Source organism: Lissotriton vulgaris, chromosome 3_1, assembly GCF_964263255.1.
Source record: "Lissotriton vulgaris chromosome 3_1, aLisVul1.2, whole genome shotgun sequence".
Classification (NCBI taxonomy): Eukaryota; Metazoa; Chordata; class Amphibia; order Caudata; family Salamandridae; genus Lissotriton; species Lissotriton vulgaris.
In genome coordinates, this window is record NC_141689.1 from 321,713,943 (window position 1) to 321,732,753 (window position 18,811).

Here is an 18,811-nt window from a genome sequence, read left to right on the forward strand (position 1 = left end):
AAGGCAGGGGTGGGATAAACGGCACCCAGTGCAGCGCCTGTGGCGGCATTGGGGCCGGAGCCAAGGGCAGCACCGGGCCAGAGCCAGTGGTGCTGCTCCTTGTGGTGCCAGGGTTGGAGCCGAGGGCGCTGGATCCAGGGGCTCCGGGGCCGGCACCAGAGGTGGTGCCGCCGGGCCAATAGGATCTGGACACGGGACTGCGGGCCCGTGGGCACGCCAGCTGGAGCCTGAGGCCTAAACAGGCAGTCCTTGGCAGCAGGAAACTCTTGCATTTGTTTGACCCGGATATGGCGGGTAAGCCGCGGCACTCCTATGCTCCGGAGGAGCCGCACCCCTCGCCCGCCTCCGGGGAGCGACAGGGGGACGTCGGGAAGCGAACGCGCTTCTTCAACTTTTTCTCATGGCATCACTTACCGTAATCTGAAGGTGAAGACTTAGAGCCTGAGGAGCGGCGGCTCCAGTCCCGCGAACGGCCCCTACACCCGAAGAGGCGGCGGTGTGACGAGTGCCGGACGTCCAGGAACTTCCGGCACCGCTCCTGCAAGGCCTTGTGGCCATGGCACGGCAGTCCCGACAGTCCCGGGAGTCATGGTCGGTCTCCAAGCAGTAGAGGCAGAAATCATGGGGGTCAGCTACCGACATATTACAGCAGCACGACCCACAAAGCCGGGTATCCCTACATGCCCCAGAAGACAAGAGAAGGAGACAAAAAGTCTAAAAAAGTGGTCAAAAAATTACCAAGGTACATGCTCAATCCGGATCTGCACTTTTGGCGCAAAAAAAGAAAGAACTGACATCAGCGCGCATGGCCTAAGTAGCCTCCGTGACGTCATCCCGGCACGTACAACGCCAGTGACGGACGCGGAGCCACACGACGCCACCTACTGGTGCACAGGGGTACTGCTAAGCAAAAAACTTTCCGGATCCAGACTGACGCCTGGGGAATATTCTAAGGTAAGGAATCTATCACTAACGTGTCTCTTTCGATATACGCTTATGCACCTGCAAAACAGTGCTGCCTATGTACTGTATGCCACAAGGGCACAACAATGCATAGACAGCATATTCTGTTCTGCAGGTCAACAATTTGGAAATCTTAATTTACATTTTACTAAAAGGTGTTTTATTTGTGCTTTTGTTGATGCCGTGCAAACATGCCTTGCATGTCTTACATTTGTAAAATCCTTTTTTCATATGAAGCCAACTCCCACTTTCAATTATCTCAGGGCTGGTTTTGACTATCTTGTCACGAGTAGATGGTGCTTTCCTATATGTGATGGTCACCCTCTGCGGTAGCAGGGGTCCTAACACAGGGTCATTAGGTACCATAGCCCAGTTCTTCTGAATGATTTTCTGCAGGGGTTTATGCTGTTTGCTATATTTCATGATCATGCAAAATGCTTTGTTGCCCTGATCTGAATCCGCATTTAGCTGGCTATCACTCAGTTTGTCCTTAAGGTAAAAGCATTGATTTAGTTATGGCTTTGGTTATGATGTTTTCCGGATATCCCCTTTCTAGGAATCTCGCTCTGCTATTACTCTGTGATACTGAAAGTCCCCATCAGTGCTACAGATGTGTCGCAGACGCAGCATCTCTCCATAGAGTATACTGTTTACGAGATGCTTGGGGTACGAGCTGCTCACATGGAGAGTCAAGTTCCCTGTTCTCTTTTTTCTAAACAACCGAGTTTCCATCTTATGGTTGTTGATATAGACTTGGGTATCCAGAAATTCAAAAAAGGTAGGCTAATAGTTGCAGTAAAATGAAGATTAATGGTGTTGACATTGATAGCATTCACAAATTCAGTAGCTTCTTCTTTTGTCCCCTGCCACACCACAAAGAAATTATCTATATAGCGTAGCCACATTCTCACATTATTAGTCATATAGCTATGGCCACCCCTAAGGACCAGCTCCTCCCATCCGTAGGCAGGCATAACTAAGTGAAAGCTGCCCATTTAGGCTAATCCTCTGGTTTGTTGATAGAACAAGCTGTCCTGTAGGAAATAGTGGACATATTTGGTGGTGTGTTCCAATACCCCATCTCTGGCGGAAATGAGGGTGGGTATATATTGGGGACTGGAGGAAGCTTCTTTTGTGAAGACAGCAACTGGGTATTGATTTTATTTCACTAACATTTCCCTGCACATCGTCAAATCTATTTTGGACAATCCCTGCGCAGCACTTACCTGAACAATGACTTTTGGGACTTGTAGTTCCTATGAACTACAAGTAGTGAGCAGTGATTACAGGAAGGGGTGTGGCGATTCACTGATATTTCGATGAGTGAATGAGTCTCCAGAAATGTGAATGGCGTCTGAGGAAGGCCGAATCTCGGCCGAAATGCATTATGCCAGCACATCCAAATAAAGGCTTCCACCTGATTCCCCGCTGTGGCCCTTGCTTCTTTACTTGCTGGAGGAGTTTTGGTGAGATATATATATATATATATATATATACATACATACATACATATATGATAGTAGTTCCTCAGAGTTTTTACCATTATTAACTTATTAACTTTTTCGCTGAAGTTCTGCGGTACAAAGCGAAGACAAATCATTATGCGATTGGCTAATGAATGCCTTTACAAACTTTAAAGGCAGCCATGTTGTTTTTAGAGAAATTTTGCCTGTGTTCTGCGTTTCACCCTTAGATGTAGAAGTTTTAGGTTTTTCATTTTCCCCTACTTATTACAACTTTATTATAATGGTAGTAGGTAGAGAAAAAATATTTATAAGGTTCTATACATTTTAAGATAAAAGTACACTGTGACCACACCAAAAAAAAAATGAATGTTAAAAAATTAAAAATACACTCTAGTTCCTTATATTTTTTAAACGCAGTTTGCTACAGTATATTTTCCATTTTAGCATACTTAAATCTTCACTAACAAGTCTACCGAGTAACAAATCAAATCAAAATTCCTTTATTCGGTTTTCAGAAATTATAAAAACCATTAAAGTACATTTCAAAGGTACATAAAAACATTGGATAAAACTGCATCATATTTAGGATTCCAGGAATTAAAAAACCATGACAAGCAAAACAGCGGATAAAGTGCAAAAATTCGATCCTACGTTAAAAAGCTGGTGGCAAACATGTTAAAAATGGGAGGAAAGTGCAAAGTTTGTTTAAGTAATCTTAGTAAAAACTAAGCTTAATCAAGGACCAGTGCTTAACACAAAACTTAAGAAAACGAGCAATACTTTTTGCATAACATTCATATTCCAAAAATTGTAAGACAAGAAAAGCTGGGCGACATCTACGAAGACCCAATATTTTTAAAATTGGCAATAGCCAGCACTTCTATGGGTTCTTTATAGAATTTACAAAATAAGACCACATGGATTGGGGATTGGGTGGATAATTCGTCAAAGGGACAAGTCGATAAATTCTTTGACCAATCATTTGTTTAAGGGAAGGTCACCAGGCGATGGAAGATGTTAAATCTAAAACACTTACAGTTTAAGTTCTGTTAATGTCACAGGATACACGAAAACCAAATGGATAGGCCCTGCCCGGCCTCAGTCGGTCACAGACGGGCGAGGACAGTCTCGCCTGCGCGTGTTCCGAGCTGCGGGAGCCTTGGCCGCTTTTAAAGCACCTCCTGGTGACCGTGATTGTGTCGGGCGGTGGCGGTAATGCCGCGCGGAATGCTGGGGGATGCAGTCCCCTCACGTCAGGAGTCAATGGCGGCTCACAGCGGCACTCGGCGTAGCCTCCAGAGTGCGGAGGGCTCTCGGCACCCCAGACGATCCTCCATGGCAGCAGGTAAGGCAGCAATTAGTGAGCTGAGTTCGGCAGAAAGAAATCGGCTCCCGCACCTCCTGATGCGCTTGACCGTGTTGGGCAGCGGCAGTAATGCCGCGCAGGATGCTGGGGGATGCAGTCCCCTCACATCAGGAGTCAATGGCGGCTCACAGCGGCACTCGCCATAGCCTCCAGAGTGCGGCGTCCCCTCGGCACTTCAGACGATCCATCGTGGCAGCAGGTATGGCAGCAATTAGTTAGCAGAGTTCCGCAGAAAGAAACGTGCTCCCCGTATCAAAACCTTGGGTTAGTGCAACCACACACGGCTCCCCGCTGGACAACAAGCACTCGCTCACACCACTTTTTTGGGGCAGAAACAGCACACTGACACAGCAGTAATACCTACAAATTACCACGCTACATTAAATTTTTGTTTTAAAATATGTGCAGTTCTCTCTAAACTCCTGCAAAAATATATAGAATATTATGAATACATTTATTTTTCTAATAACTTTTTAATAAAGTGGTAATAGGTAGGGAACAACAATAAAATCTACTACTTGTCTAGATCTAAGACTCTAAACCCAAAACGCAGCAGATCGCAGAAAAAATGTGCTGAAAATGACATGGCTGCCTTTTGTATTTGGTTAACCAGGCCATTACCCAATCACATACTGCCTTAGCATGTGCATGTACCGTGGTTTACTGCAGCACAATACATAACTAAGTATTTTAAAAATTAGAACTTTAACATTACTTAAACTATTCAGCCACACTACAAGAAACTACCATTTACACTAAATATTCAATTTCCCTGCCACTTTACCTTCACATCCGTTAACACTCCACTGTACACCACTACACTATATGTGACTCCACTCTACACTGTTACACTCTACACCACTCCACTATACGCCACTCCACTCTACGCCACTCCACTCTACGCCACTCCACTCTACGCCATTTCCACTGTACGATACTCCATTCTACTATACAGGACTACACTATAAACCACTCCACTCTATGTCACTACATATCAGTAACACTTAATGTTATTGCACTCTACACCACTCCAATTTACTCTACTCCACTGTATGCCGCTCCACGCTACTCCACTCCATGCCACTCCACTCTACTCCACTGTATGCTATTCCACTCCACCCCACTACAGTATATACTATTCCACTGTATGCCACTCCAGAGTAAATGACTCCACTCTACGCTTTTCCATTGTCAGCTATTTCACTGTATTCCAATCCAGTCTAACACACTCAACTGTTCTCCACTGCACTGTAAACCACTACACTGTATGTCAATCCACTCTACACTATTCAACTGTATGCAACTCCACTGTGCGGACTTCCACTCTATGCTATACCACTCTATAATACTCCACTGGAAGCCACTGTAATATACGGTAGGTACTCCACTGTAAGCCACTGCACTCTATGGCACTCCACTCTACTCTATCCCACTCTACTCTATGCCACTCCAAGCAAGTACCCTCTACGCTACTCCACTTTAGGCTATTCTACTGTACGCAAATCCACTCTATGCTACTCCACTGTACGCCACTCCACTGTATGCTACTGCATCATATGCTATTCCACTCTATGGCAGTGCAGTCTATGACACTACACTGTACGGCACTCCACTATACGCTATTCAACTCTACCACTCTACTGTATGATATAGTACTGTCAGCCCTGCCAAGTACTGGTCATCTTGTGTTACTGCATCCCCGCAAGGTGTAACATTTGTCACACAGACTGCAAATGACTTAGCAAATTGTCTAGTGAAAGGACTCTCAGGCCCAACTATATTAAGCTCTGAGACGCAAGTACTGTGACCATTTGCTGTAGCCTTGATGATTCTGACTGTTCTTGTTTTTTTGTGTGCCACTCAGTCTCTTCGTCTCTCGGGAAATATGGTGCCAAAATCTGAGTGATTGTGCATTTACCATCAGGAAATCCATACCTTGAAATGTAGATACTTTTATAACCGAGCATGCACTGAAGTGACACAACAGTGGGTTGCTTCCTGTGGCTACCCAATGGTGCGACTTCTATTGGGCCCACACACAGACAACATTTTTCGCCTCCGCCACAAACATAATTTTTCCCCTTGGTTCCAAGACAATCCGAAGCGTGACCTGCACACAAACTGCCTTCCTGTTCTCTAATCTTTAGCTATCTCGTCACCTGCCAGGCTGCATGTTATAGTAATTTTAAGTCCTATACCTCGTGACAGCAATCCAGGCAATGTGGCTGTTATGAAGCAATGGGTCCCTGCTGCAGGCCGCTGTTACAAGCAGGATACAGCGCAGCAGAGGAGGATACTGAACTGCGCTTTGCTCCCAGACCAAGCGTTAAGAGATAAGCTATGGATGAGGCCATGGGTGAAACAATGCTTTGATAAATATGGCATTGCCACCACCTGACCCTGTAATACTCAAGTCGTAATGTAAGCAAAACCTTTTTTAGCAAAGTTTCTAGTCTGCTTCACAGCGCTAGGATTTCTGCTGTGTCAGGGTGGTGTGATGCAGCCTTATTGGGTACACCCCGTAGCAGGCCTCTCACAGGCCCTCTAAAAGAAGAGGCGTGGGGTCGCAGCGTTAGCAGTCAGGTTAGGTTCCTAGCAGCCCCCAGAGGTGGTTGTACTCCTGCTCAGCTTTAATGCTCTTTCAGACCATTTTGAGCAAAGAACTGGTCGAGCAAAGCATTTTGCCAACATCATGTATGGCCTGTGGGACACCCCATCAAGTGAACACTAAAAATGTTCACTGCATGCATATGGTCCCACAAATGTGGATTCTAATTGTGCTAAGTACGCTTTATTATAAAAATAAAAAAAAGAAGATGCACAGGCAATGATACAGTTCTAGAACAGACAAATGCACTTTCTTTTGAAAGGTGTTAGCTGCTGCTGGACCCCCTGTTCAACCTCCACCATTGTTCTTCCACTATAAAGTGTATTTACGTATGTTCACATAAATGTGACACACTTACTGCAAGTTCAGTTTTTTTAGCCAACATTTATATGAAAACCAATACTATAAATACAAGATTTCAGGATGATGTTATTTTGAAAAAACTGAATTCCTGTCACACATGATGCGGACAGGTGCTTTACTTGACAGCTCAGCAGGAGGGCAATTTATCTCAGTCCTGCCTTGTCATGACATAATAATGTTGCATAAGAAACACCCAACAGTGTAAGGAGAGAATTCTTCTTCCCTTGACTGGCAGTCACATCATTCTATGATCTCAATACGAAATACATTTCACAGCAGAAGTACCCTATTCACCTTTACACCAGTCCACTGTACCACAATCCACTGTACTACACTTCACTCTACGACAGTACGTTTTTAAACACTCTTCTCCACTCTACTGTACCACACTCCACTTAATAACACTCCACTCGACAATAGTACACTTTAAGATTTCAAATTTTTTTTTTAATTAAAAATAAATAGCTATTGAAATTCAATAAAAAAAAATACACAAACATTAGAAATTCTTTAGTTATACCTTATAAGTCTAATCTACAGATCACATTTAAATTAATATAATTGTATCTATTCTTTAGCTACAAAAAAGGTCCAGTACAATTTACATTTATACTTATACATCTCATTTATAATTTACGCCACACTTTCAAATTATTATAAAATGCGCATCTCCATACCATGTATTAAACTCAGTAGCCACACTACATTACCTATAACTCATCACTCTACCATGCACTGTCTTCTCACAGAAGATTTGATTTGTGATGTCATACCTGTTCTTGTAAATGCTATTATTTTACCTGGTATAAGTGAGATAACATAAAACGGTATAAGCAGTGTATGGGGTGGTGCAAATTATAGTTAATGGAATTTGGCTACTGAGTTAAATGCAGTGTCTCAAGGTGCATAAGTTATAATAATGTGAAGATATTGCGTAAATTATAAGTTAAAGGTATAGGTTCAGAAATGTATATTTTTCTGCAATTTAACTTTTGTTTGTAGCTAAAGAACAAATAAAGTTATATTTAAAGATGGCTAGTAAATTATACATGTGAAGCATAACTATAAATTAGGAAATTCTAATGTTTGTATATTTTAAGTTCAGCTTGCATAGAAAGAATAAATAACGTTTTCCTAACTCTAACAAAGATTTAACCTTTGGCTGTTTCATTGAATATATATGTAGATGCACAAATGTAAAGTGTCTTACCATAGTTGAGTGTGGGGGAGAGGGCATGACTCAGGACAGGCAAAGCCTCGAGTCAGTCATGAAGCCTTCCCCCTCAAACTAATTTCGTTGCACGCACTGCATCGCATTTAGTGATGCAGAGCGCGCAACAAAATTCGTTTCATTTATTTATATGTTTACTTACCTGTTAAACTCCATAATCCATGCATTACTACCCCCACCCTGCCCCTCCCCCTCTCCACGTCACCGCCCTGCAGTTACTCCCACCACCGGCCGTGGATGCAGAAAATCCTATTCCACTCAACTTTTGACACATCTGCGACTATTTCTGATGGTTGCTTGGCAAGCACTTCTAAATTATTGACAGAACAGCAACTCCCTACCCTTAGTTGGAACCGTTAAAATAGGTTTATAAAAAATATCATACTTCAGATGGTAATCTGTCGAACTAGATATTGATATATTTAATTGCACTACACATTGAACAACATCGGTACCCAAAAGTATGGTTGTGAAAAGAGGGTGTCAGTGAAACACCAACTTGGACATGGACTGAGCATGATGTGCCCCGGTGCCTTGTGAGTGCGTCAGTTTACGCCCTCATCCCGCCTCTTTCCTATACTATCTCTCCCCGGGGCTGCCTTGTTCAGCCGGAAGCGGTGGTAACGCCTGGTCACGCCCAGCTGGGCGGAGACTGGGCACAGATTAAGACACAGTTTACACAACACATGGTCACACAATAGTCTGCTCTCCTTTCCCACGAATAGCGCAGCATGAATGTATATCACGTTGACGAATGAAAGGTTGCAATCTGCTGACGTTTACTCAAGTGAGAGGTTTGCTCTGCTGAAAATATTTGGTAGCAAAAGAAGTTTCACATTATAATTTTCGGTTCTTGTAATGAATGTCTCCTAGGTGGAATCGTTCTTTTTTTTATTATTATTTTAGGTCATAACGACTAACTAAATGTCTCTGCCAAACTTCAGTAAAACAATGAGCAATTTCAAGTAGTCTGGGACATAAAGCAGAAGACTCCACTTATAAAACTGTCGTTACGTCCTATAACAGACCAACGGATTTTGGCTTTCGACCTCAGTTTGGGGTTCAATGTATTCGCTTTTTACAATGTGCTTTAAAGACTCTTGGAGCATTACTCACCGTCCATCAAATCTGTATTTATTAAAAGCAATAAAATAAACGTGACGGCTGAGGCAGTTATTTTCCGCATGTTGATGGCTTATTTCTGCTCCGATGGGAAATGCAGGATCACTTGCTCACTGGAAAGGAAGAAAAACATCGCTCAATTTAAACATTTAAAATACATTTCGACAGTTCGCAAAACTATATGTTGTGATGGTGCGACAAGCTGATGATAAACAATGAAAATACGTAACCACTAGGGGTCACCAGAGTAAAGGAAATAGCGTCTATGACGCCCTGGTATGCTCAGCTCTTGCTTTCCTGCTATTCTGCTCCGTCACTGCAAAGGTTTTTTTTCCCTGCAGCTCTTCTGGCCGTAAAAATACAACTATGCAACGACTCCCGCTCTGTCTCTTTTACCATCCCATCCATGCGCGTTACTCACCCCCTCCTTCCTCTCTCCTCCCGTTAACTTATATCACACAAAAAGTCACCTTCTCCCTTCTCCGTTTGCATCTCTATCCACCTCCGCTCGTCTTTCCTTCGTCCTTACCTCGCCCTCATACTTCTATCTCCCTCTCTTGGGCCTCTCTCACTCACTCCCCTCTGACTCTCGCTGGCCTCTTGCACCGTAAACTCTTCCTCTCTCACGTTCCTTTCTGCACCTCTTCTCCCCCATCTCATCTCCTTCCCTCAGTGCAGCCTCTCTGACACCGCCATCCTGTACTTCTCTCCCCTCTCCTGTCTTTCTACCTCCATCTCCCTTTTCCCGAGTACCTTTCCCTCATATCGCCCCTCAAGTGAAACTCTCCCCGTCATTCCCCTTCTACCACCTCACATCCTACACACAGGGCCATATTTATCAGGTTTTTTTTTTTTAATGCAATTTTATATAGCGTGGACTTTACCCGAAGGTGTCAGAGCGCTTCACAGAAGGACCAATAATGATATACAGGAACAAAATGCAAAAGCAAACAATAAGTTACATGGATCAAAAGTGACACTGGTGAGCAACCAATATACATGAGGTAGCAATCGGTGCATTATAGGAGAAAAAAGTGATAAGGGTGCAGGTTACAAAAACGTACAAAATACAAGTAGAGGTATAATGGTTTGTGGTGCAGGGCAGCGCAGCAAGTGACTTGCTGCGCTGCGTCACAAGGAAAGGGCAGGAATGTGCCGTATTAATGCAGTAATAATACAGCAAACATAGAAAGTGGAAAATGAAATAAATATTTCTCCTCCCTAAGCCTTTCCTGCGGGGGACATATATTTTAGGCGCAGTCCCAAGTTTACAAGGTCTTGTAAATCTGGGAGTGTGTCAAAAACCATAGGAGTTGTGTAGGAACATCCGCACAATGCCCATGGAACGCCTACCCATGCCACAGTAATGCATTTGCATTACTTCATATTTGTGAAGGGACTCGAAGCCACGCAAGGTTGCGTGGCTTCAAAAATATGACTTACGGTTTGCAACGCTCTTGTATCACATTGCGTAATAAATATGGCCCCCGATCCTTTTACCCCTCACTCGCATGCATCCTCCCCACAATCCTTTCCCTCCAGCTCTCCCTTGCACGTCTCTAACTAACCCACCGCCTGACCGACCACAAATTGCCCTCCCAAGTTATACTGCACTACCCTCCCCCACTTTACAGTCTTCCCTCCCCTTCTGGAGCCTCTCACTCTCATAGGACCCCTCAAGCGTTCACACTTTGCACACCTCTCCCTCACCCCGGCAGTCCTGCCCTTATCTCGCGGCCTCCCTGTTTCCCCCAATCCTTTCTGCACTGCACTCATGCACCTTTGTCCCCTTGCATTTCTCTCATGCATATCACCCCTACTTTGCACCTCTCTTTTTCTCAGCCCTCAAGCATTTACCAGTTTGCCTCACCCACGTCCTTCACCCGTATGACCTCTCCACCTGTGCCTCTTCTTACCATCCTGCATCTCTGCTCCTCATCCCTGACATTCCTGGCAGATTCCTCTCCACTCCTCACTTCACCAATTAATCTCTAAACCCTACCCCATTTTACCCCTGTCTTTCCTCTGTTGTAGCACATTTTCACCTCCTGTGTCTTTTTTCTGGACCAGCCGCCTATGGTTGGCTGCAGCACATTTTCTGAAAATAATTCCATTCACATGCCCCTTTCAAATGTAATCTCTCTTGCTCCCTTTTGTTCACTCTCCTGTCACATCTAGTGCTTTGAGATGGTCTTAGAGCAGCATTACGTGCCATACAAACACACAATAAAGCAACAAGTCTTTTGGTCAGCATCTATGGGCGAATGCATGTCAGGTGATCTATGTCCATGGGTGCATGTAAGAATGTGTACATAGGGGGCTCAGTCTATCAGTGGCTGCAGGTGTGTTAAACTAGGAGTTCCTGATGCTTGTGAATATGTTGTTCTGCTTGCATATTTGTGTGGCATGTATTATAAAACATGGCAGACACATGCGGGAAAGGTAAACTACAAATTAACAAAATTTAAAACAAAGAGTATGTCAGCCCAAAAAAAAACAAAGGGAGGGGCTCAGCAACGCTTTGCCACTGCCGGGCCCTTGTGAAGAAAACAATTTCCAAATGGAGCAGGAGGGGAGCACAGAGTGCGACAGCACAAAAAATGGAAACGAGTAGCCTGGCAGCACTTTGCAGATACTGGGCTTTGTATAAATAGTACTAAAAATGTAAATAAAATAATTAACATGGGATCGGGTAGGAGCATTGAGGAGGGAAGTAAAAGAGAGCCCATGGGGGAAAGAGTGCCAAAGGAACAAGCATCTGTAATGCAATCGGTCTCGCCTTTGGGACCTTATATGTATTAAGCTATGCAGCACATTAGCCTGGGTGCTGAAACATCTACTGTTCTTTAACATGGAGGGAAAGTAAGCACCAAACTGCGTGACACACCAGGTATAGGAACACATGGAGACAAATATTGCCTTTCAGCTGGAAATTGTATAGTCCAAAGCTCTGTTTTTAGTATAAAATCAAGGCCTTCGGTCATCATATCACTGAAAATACAAGATTTGAAAAAAATATTATTGTCTACGGGTGCTCGTGGAAGAGAATTTCTATGGACTGGAATCTAGAGAATGCTAACGATATTCTGGTATTTTACTGACCTCTGCTGGTCGTTTTCTATCAAGAAAGTTAAATAGAGGCAGTTGCCAGAAAAATTTTAAAAAAGAAAGTCCCTTATCAGAAAGCAATTCTGGTATTTTACTGATCTCTAATGGTCCTTTTTATTAAGACAGTTAACCCCATGGCTGCTAAGGCAATTCCCCTCCTGTGCTGGAGATTGTTCTTTTTCATTGTTTTATGACGAGCTGGGCTCGTCATCAGTGTACGAGGAGGCTACACCATGACGAGCCCAGCTCGTCATGAGTGTGGAAGGGGTTAAATAGAGGCAGTTGAACAGAAAAAAAGTCCCTAAGCGGAAATAGACTAGTTCTAGGGATGATCTCCAGAGCCCACAAACTACATACGCATATATATATATATACCAATATAAAAGTATACAGTAAAGTATGTACAAGAGGAAATATATACTAATATATAAGTATATACAAGAGGGCTTGAATGCTCAACCTAAAAATCAGGGAGAGAGAGAAAGGATACATGTGCATTCCAATGGAGTAGCAAAAACACGCAAAAAAGAGAGTCCTCTTGCAGTAGCAGAAACACACACACAAAAAGAGTCCTCTCAAATCTACAGTGGAAGGATTCAATTCATCCAATCAGAACGCATTGAGTAGAAAATGAGGTTGGGTGGAATGAACATGCGAATAGTAAGGAAAGCCACCAATTCAAGAACAGGCATATGACGTAGAAACAGACATGCTATCATAAGCAAGAGGCAGCCCCAAAGCCCACTCCAAATGTATTCTGTATTGTAAAACAAAAGATCTGCCAACAAACATCTAAAACTGTCTGGAGCCGAGACCTCAAAATTTGGATGGGACGAGCTTCTTATGAATGACACATGCAGGATTACTTGAGGCCTTCTTGACATCACCTTATGTCTACCTATCACACATCAAACCCTGTGCCCCCTGCTGCACACTACGAGTGCTCCACCGACCCAAAAGTGATGTCATGCTGTGCAGCATTCAGTGCTCCCAAGAGGAACAGCACGTAATACTCTACCAGTACACATTACACAGTGTTCCATTGTCAATAGTGCCTTGTGCTCCCCGGGCTGGCATTAAATACAGGGCCCACTGGCTGTTTTTGCTACAGTGCAGCTTAAACTGGGTAAGTGTGGCACAGACATAGAAAGTGCGCCCAATTACTGCAAATGTGCTGTCCCCAGTACAACTGAACACTTGTGCCTGCCCTGGGAGGGCACATTAGTGAATGATGAACTGGCTGTACAAACACCAGATGCCTCCTACTGGGCAAGCAGCAACCCAGCTTGTATTTGATAGGCATACAGAAATCTCCCTGCAGTCGGTGCAGTGAATAACTGAAGGGTCTCTGGGACTCCCCAAGAGGGTCACCCTCAGGAGTGCGCTCTCAGTGCACCTTACGATAGCTACTGTGTCCGATATGACATGGGTGAAGAGGCAAATGGTTTCTTTATTCGCAAGGGGACATACCACTGTGAAAGCGAGGGGACACACCACTATGAAAGCGAGGGGGCACACCCTCGTGAACGTGTTGGTAGACTTCGGCAGAGCAGGGTGTGGGGTAAGACGGAGGACAACTCATCCTGAGTTCTTTGCATATTAGCAATCACCCCCCAGACGTTCCGAATGCTCATGAAGCAAGCAAGCAATACTTGACAAGCATTGCACCTGAGGAATACCGCTGTAGGCACATTGTAGCCTTTATTACTATACACATAGACATTTGTTTTTTTTCACTTTTTGTTATTAACATCAATACAATTTTTGTAATAATACTAGTGAAACGTGAGTAAGGTGGGGAAGTTGTGCCCCCGTCCTGAAGAAGGAGCTTTGTCTCCGAAACATGTCGACGCACAATAACATTTTTTCAGATATATACCCACAAGCCAGGTAGTGGGCAGAATAACGATGGATTGGGATGTGGCCCAAGTAATCACCAGTGGCTGAAATAAAATCAAGTATTCCATCTATCACTTTTTGTATACTTCACTAAGGTCAAGCCTGACTTGAAAAATATAACAGCACAGAGCGGCACGAATCCACACAACTGGTCCTAACTCTGATGATAGGAAATGTGAAAGATTGATGGCTCAGAATGAAAGAAGGTGGAAATGCACTTCTCCACTTGTTCTTAAAATGGAAGTTCAAGGGTGGGCCATACACAAATCTCCCCGGGGATGCAGGTGAAGAGCAATACCCCCATGTAGTCCCTTTGTCTCGACCTCCGTGCTTAATTTATGCAGATGTTGCAGGTAATTGTCAGCTGCATCCATTTTAAGGGATGTGGACTTGTTTTTCATCACCAGATTTTGACATAGAACAAGAGCGAAAAAGAAAACGTAGAAGGAATAAAAGAATGAAGAGAAAAATAGGAAAACAGTAAGAAAGGGAAAAAGCAGGGATGAGAAAGAAGCTGCAAGAGTGATATAACTATAGAGTCCACTTTGGTATTTGGCTATCCTAGCAGCTTGCTCCTAAGAAACATTTGAGACCCTTGAACTTTATTCATTTATACATGACACAGACAGTAAAACCAAAGGTAGCACTAATGATTAACGTGAGAGAGGACTACATTGAGAGGAATACGATTTCAACTTTATATCAAACACATTTATTTTTCTTCATATCTCATTAAAAGATAGATGAAATAGTGCCGTCTGATAGTAGCTCAGTGCGATTTGTCTTCTGATCTTAACATACGTTTTGCATCAAAAGGGACTGGATGGAACTGATTCAGTGAGTTTGGCGTTCGAAGAATTTGAACTCTGTGAGTGATATTGATTATCTGTTTCTGTGCTAAGCAAGAACTTCACTTCCTTATTTTCATACAGTACCCAAAGCAAAATGCAATCACACTTTTGTTTGAAATCAAATGTAAATGGTTGAGTTCAAAAGACTTACAAAAAGAAGATAGATGGGTAAAAAAATACTTGTAAAATATTTTTCCAGAAGTGTCTATAGGTTGAAAAACACAAGCAGCAAGCAGGCCTATGGAGCAAAAGAAACCATTTTTTATTCAATCTTAATTTTTAAATGTATATTGAAAGGACGAAGTGTACTATAATAAAATGTTATTTAACCTATCCAGAACAAGCATATTCTCGCATTCTCGCTGTTTAATTCTACTCGTTCAAACACTGCACAAACAAAAGTAAGGTTCCAACCTTTCCTCTTCTTCACCTTCTGCATTTACTTTCCTGTGGTTTACATCTTATTGACAAGCATTGATTAAGCAATAGCTTTGATTTAAATTTCGTGCTTACACACGAAAACACCCAGCTTGCTGGAATCCACCCACAGATAGACCGCACATCCATGCATTTCAACACACATGCATATCAACACACATGCAGATGCCCTACTGTGGCCACAAATTGTATGGGTTAGGGACCACTAGTGAAGTGCAGCAAGTGACAAGCGGTGATTGCAGCTGGGTAGCACTGGGTGAACAACAGCATGTCTGTATTAGAGTAAGTGCCCTGATGGCACAGCAGGCGTTTGCACAGTCAGGCATTTTGGGATTATCATCATCATAAATTCTTTATTTCGGCTATTTTCACCATAAAAGAATAAAAAATAAAACATGATTTGAAAGGAGATTATGGATAGAATTCATTTGGGTGGACACAATAAATAATAATAAAATTCATACAACTTATAATACACTTATTTACAGTAGAATAATCTTATAAATAAATATTTAGGCCTTAACATTCATTTGCGGCTAAATGCCGTTGCTTAAACCACAAGGCTAGCAAATACTTAGAAAGTGCAAATACAATGTGTCCAGAAGTATCACATTTTAGAATTCTAAAAGCATGTATACAGTGTAAAAAACCCACATTTTTACATAGAGGTACTAACCATTGTTTCCTGAATTTACTGTACGCTGGACAAAAGAAGAGGACATGTAGTTCATCCTCCACGTCACAGCTGTATCCTGGGCAGGACTTATTTGTGCAGGCTGACCCTTTGCTTGTAAAAGCTCTTAGGGGTAAAGTACCATATCTCCATTGTAGAAAATGGTATTATAGAAGGGTCTGCAGAAACTTCTGTGGCCCCCTTCAATAATAAGGTTTGTGCTGATGCACCAACGCGTACAAAAAGCAGGAGGGGGGAAGTAGAGTAAATAAGAAGGATTCTTACTCCACAGATGTACTTGTATAAACAAAAGGAATCCAACTTAAGGTATAAGGGAAGTGTTCACCACAGTGGTGTGGGAGCACTTAGTGTTTTGTAAAATACCCCTCACACACCAAAAGGCCCCTTGGTGTCATGCTTCATCATAGGTGTCTTCGCACCCCTCTAGCGGAATGCGGCGTGCTATGACCTACGATTACCCGGGAGCACTTTTTTGGTTTTGACTATGTGTGGTGCATGTGAGATATTTTATGTGAGAGGTGGGACATGGTGAAAAATTAAAAAGTACCTTGCTTGTGGGTATATATCTGAAAAAATGTTATTCCTAACCCCGGCTGATACTGTTAAAAGAAGTGCAGTGTGAGGTGGATTCTGTCGTGTTAATGGACAGTACCTCGTGTGTGCGTCGACATGTTTCGGAGACAAAGCCATATGCAAATCAATCATGACCCTGCTCCAATGGGAACAGCCCAGCTCAAACTGACAGGCCCTCCATGAAAGGGAATACAAGAAACCTAGGCCAGGTATAGCTTGCTTCCAGCGACAGTGTGTGCATGGGATCCACATCTGTGTATACCCGGCGCACTAAAGATGTCAAATGCAAAAACAACAAGGTGATGGATGCAATGCCTGAATTAATCTCAGCCACTGGCAATCGGCCTGGACTGTTCTCATGCGAAGCAGGGCCAAGACTGATTAGCATATGGCTGAGTGCAAACGGAGGTGGCATGGTAGGCAAAAACGTATGGATTGGGCTGTGGCTCTAACAATTGCCAGTGGCTGAGGTTAATTAAAGCTGAGTCAGTTGGAACCGATTCCGACATGTAGTCGGTCGGATTGCTTTTACGACCGACATCGTAATGAGGCCATTAGTTTGAACAACACAATGGAGGAACAGTATGGTTAGTGTAACATTGCGCTGTATAGAGAAAAGTTGATGGGATTTGTTATTGTAACATTAATATGAATAAACGAGGAAGTTAAGAGTCTATAATAAAACATAGAAACAATCATTACTTGGCCTACAATACAGCGAGGGGAGAGATTACAGTTACAAGTGACAGCGGAAGAATAATATATTTAGAAGTAAATATTATCAACAGTATTCTTTGCCAAGTTAGTTGTGGTGAGACAGGGTAGTCACGGTGTACCCAGAAAAGTTTTCAGTTCCTTCTTGCCAGTGGTGGATGGAGACGAGTGGACTCTACACTCAGGGTGGTTGCAGACATGGAAAGAGTAGGTTTGGGAAAGAGTACTCGGTCTCTTGACATGGAGGAGATCCTAGCTTTAAGGCTGAGGTATTTAACTTACACAGAAAATACTTGGGTAGCTTGAGGGTGGGGCTGCTTTGCGGATAAGGCAGACAGTGTTGAAGATACATCTGCCTTTAGAAGGGCGCAAATGCGGTGAGCATGGAACCGGTGCAATGGCATTACATCTCAGCCTAGGAAAGCGCCTAGAGGAATAGCTCTTTTGGCTATTTTCATGATGCGTACAGGTAAATGCAAACCTTTTTAATTCCTCTTTTTAAGATCTATAAATATTGTGCACTGTTTTTAAAATGCTCCATTAAACTGTATTGTATTATAAATAAATAAACCTATGCTTTTTAGCAATCTCCTACAGTATTCTAAGGTATTTGATGTTTTCCTTGCGCCACAGAAATGGGTTAACTAAGGAATGACTTACCCCTGCTGGGATTCAAACTGATGCTCTGAAGCATTCTGTGTGGGTGTTTCACCTAAGAAACACCGCTGAGCCTAGTAAAACCATTCCATACCTTCCATTCAAACTAACAAGACTATCCACAAAACCATTACACTGAATACACACCGATGGTCTTGATTGGTTTAGTTTTTATTCTGCTTGTCTCCAATCCGAGAAATAGTACCACATCTATTTTTATAATAAAATGGGATTGAAAACAATTTCTCCTATAATAAGCTTTTCAGTTTTGAACAATCATGTATGCTTTATTAGAACCGCAACAAATTCCCCTTGCTTCAATTATCCTTTTCGCTGCGGCGGTCATTCCGACGCGTGAGCAGATCAGACGGCCCCCGGCCATCCGACGCACACACCCACCGTGACGTCGGATGGCCGGGGGCCGTCCGAAGTATCGAAAAGGTTAAATAAAGGACAGGGTTCTATTCATGCACCCATAGAAATACACTTTCACATGGGGGCAGGTTTACTACTTTTTACAATTTTCCACCATTCCCAGTAGTTTACCTGGAAAGCTGCCCACAGTTTAGAATTCAGCACAGGGGAAGTGGGGCAACCTGCGCAAATGAACTATTCTTTTCTCTTCTTTACACCTCTAGTAAATCTGTGGGTAAACTGTTCCCCCCTTCTATTCTCAAAGGGAAGTTAAGTGGCTAGAGTAAATCTCTGATCATTTCCAGGGTGAAAAAAGGTCGGAATGTCCCCAAAGTACTTGTTTG

General features: G+C 43.1%; 1 protein-coding gene across 6 annotated transcripts in view; it reads right to left on the reverse strand.

Annotated features, from left to right (window-relative positions):
* Positions 1-18,811, reverse strand: part of PRLR (prolactin receptor) — a 570,112-nt gene that overhangs the window by 96,733 nt on the left and 454,568 nt on the right. For all 6 annotated transcript variants that reach the window (XM_086960518.1, XM_086960519.1, XM_086960521.1 and 3 more), the window contains one exon: positions 9,114-9,232. In XM_086960518.1, coding sequence (XP_086816644.1) covers positions 9,114-9,183 — 70 coding nt within the window. In that variant the 5' untranslated portion in view covers positions 9,184-9,232. The remainder of the gene's footprint in view (positions 1-9,113; positions 9,233-18,811) is intronic.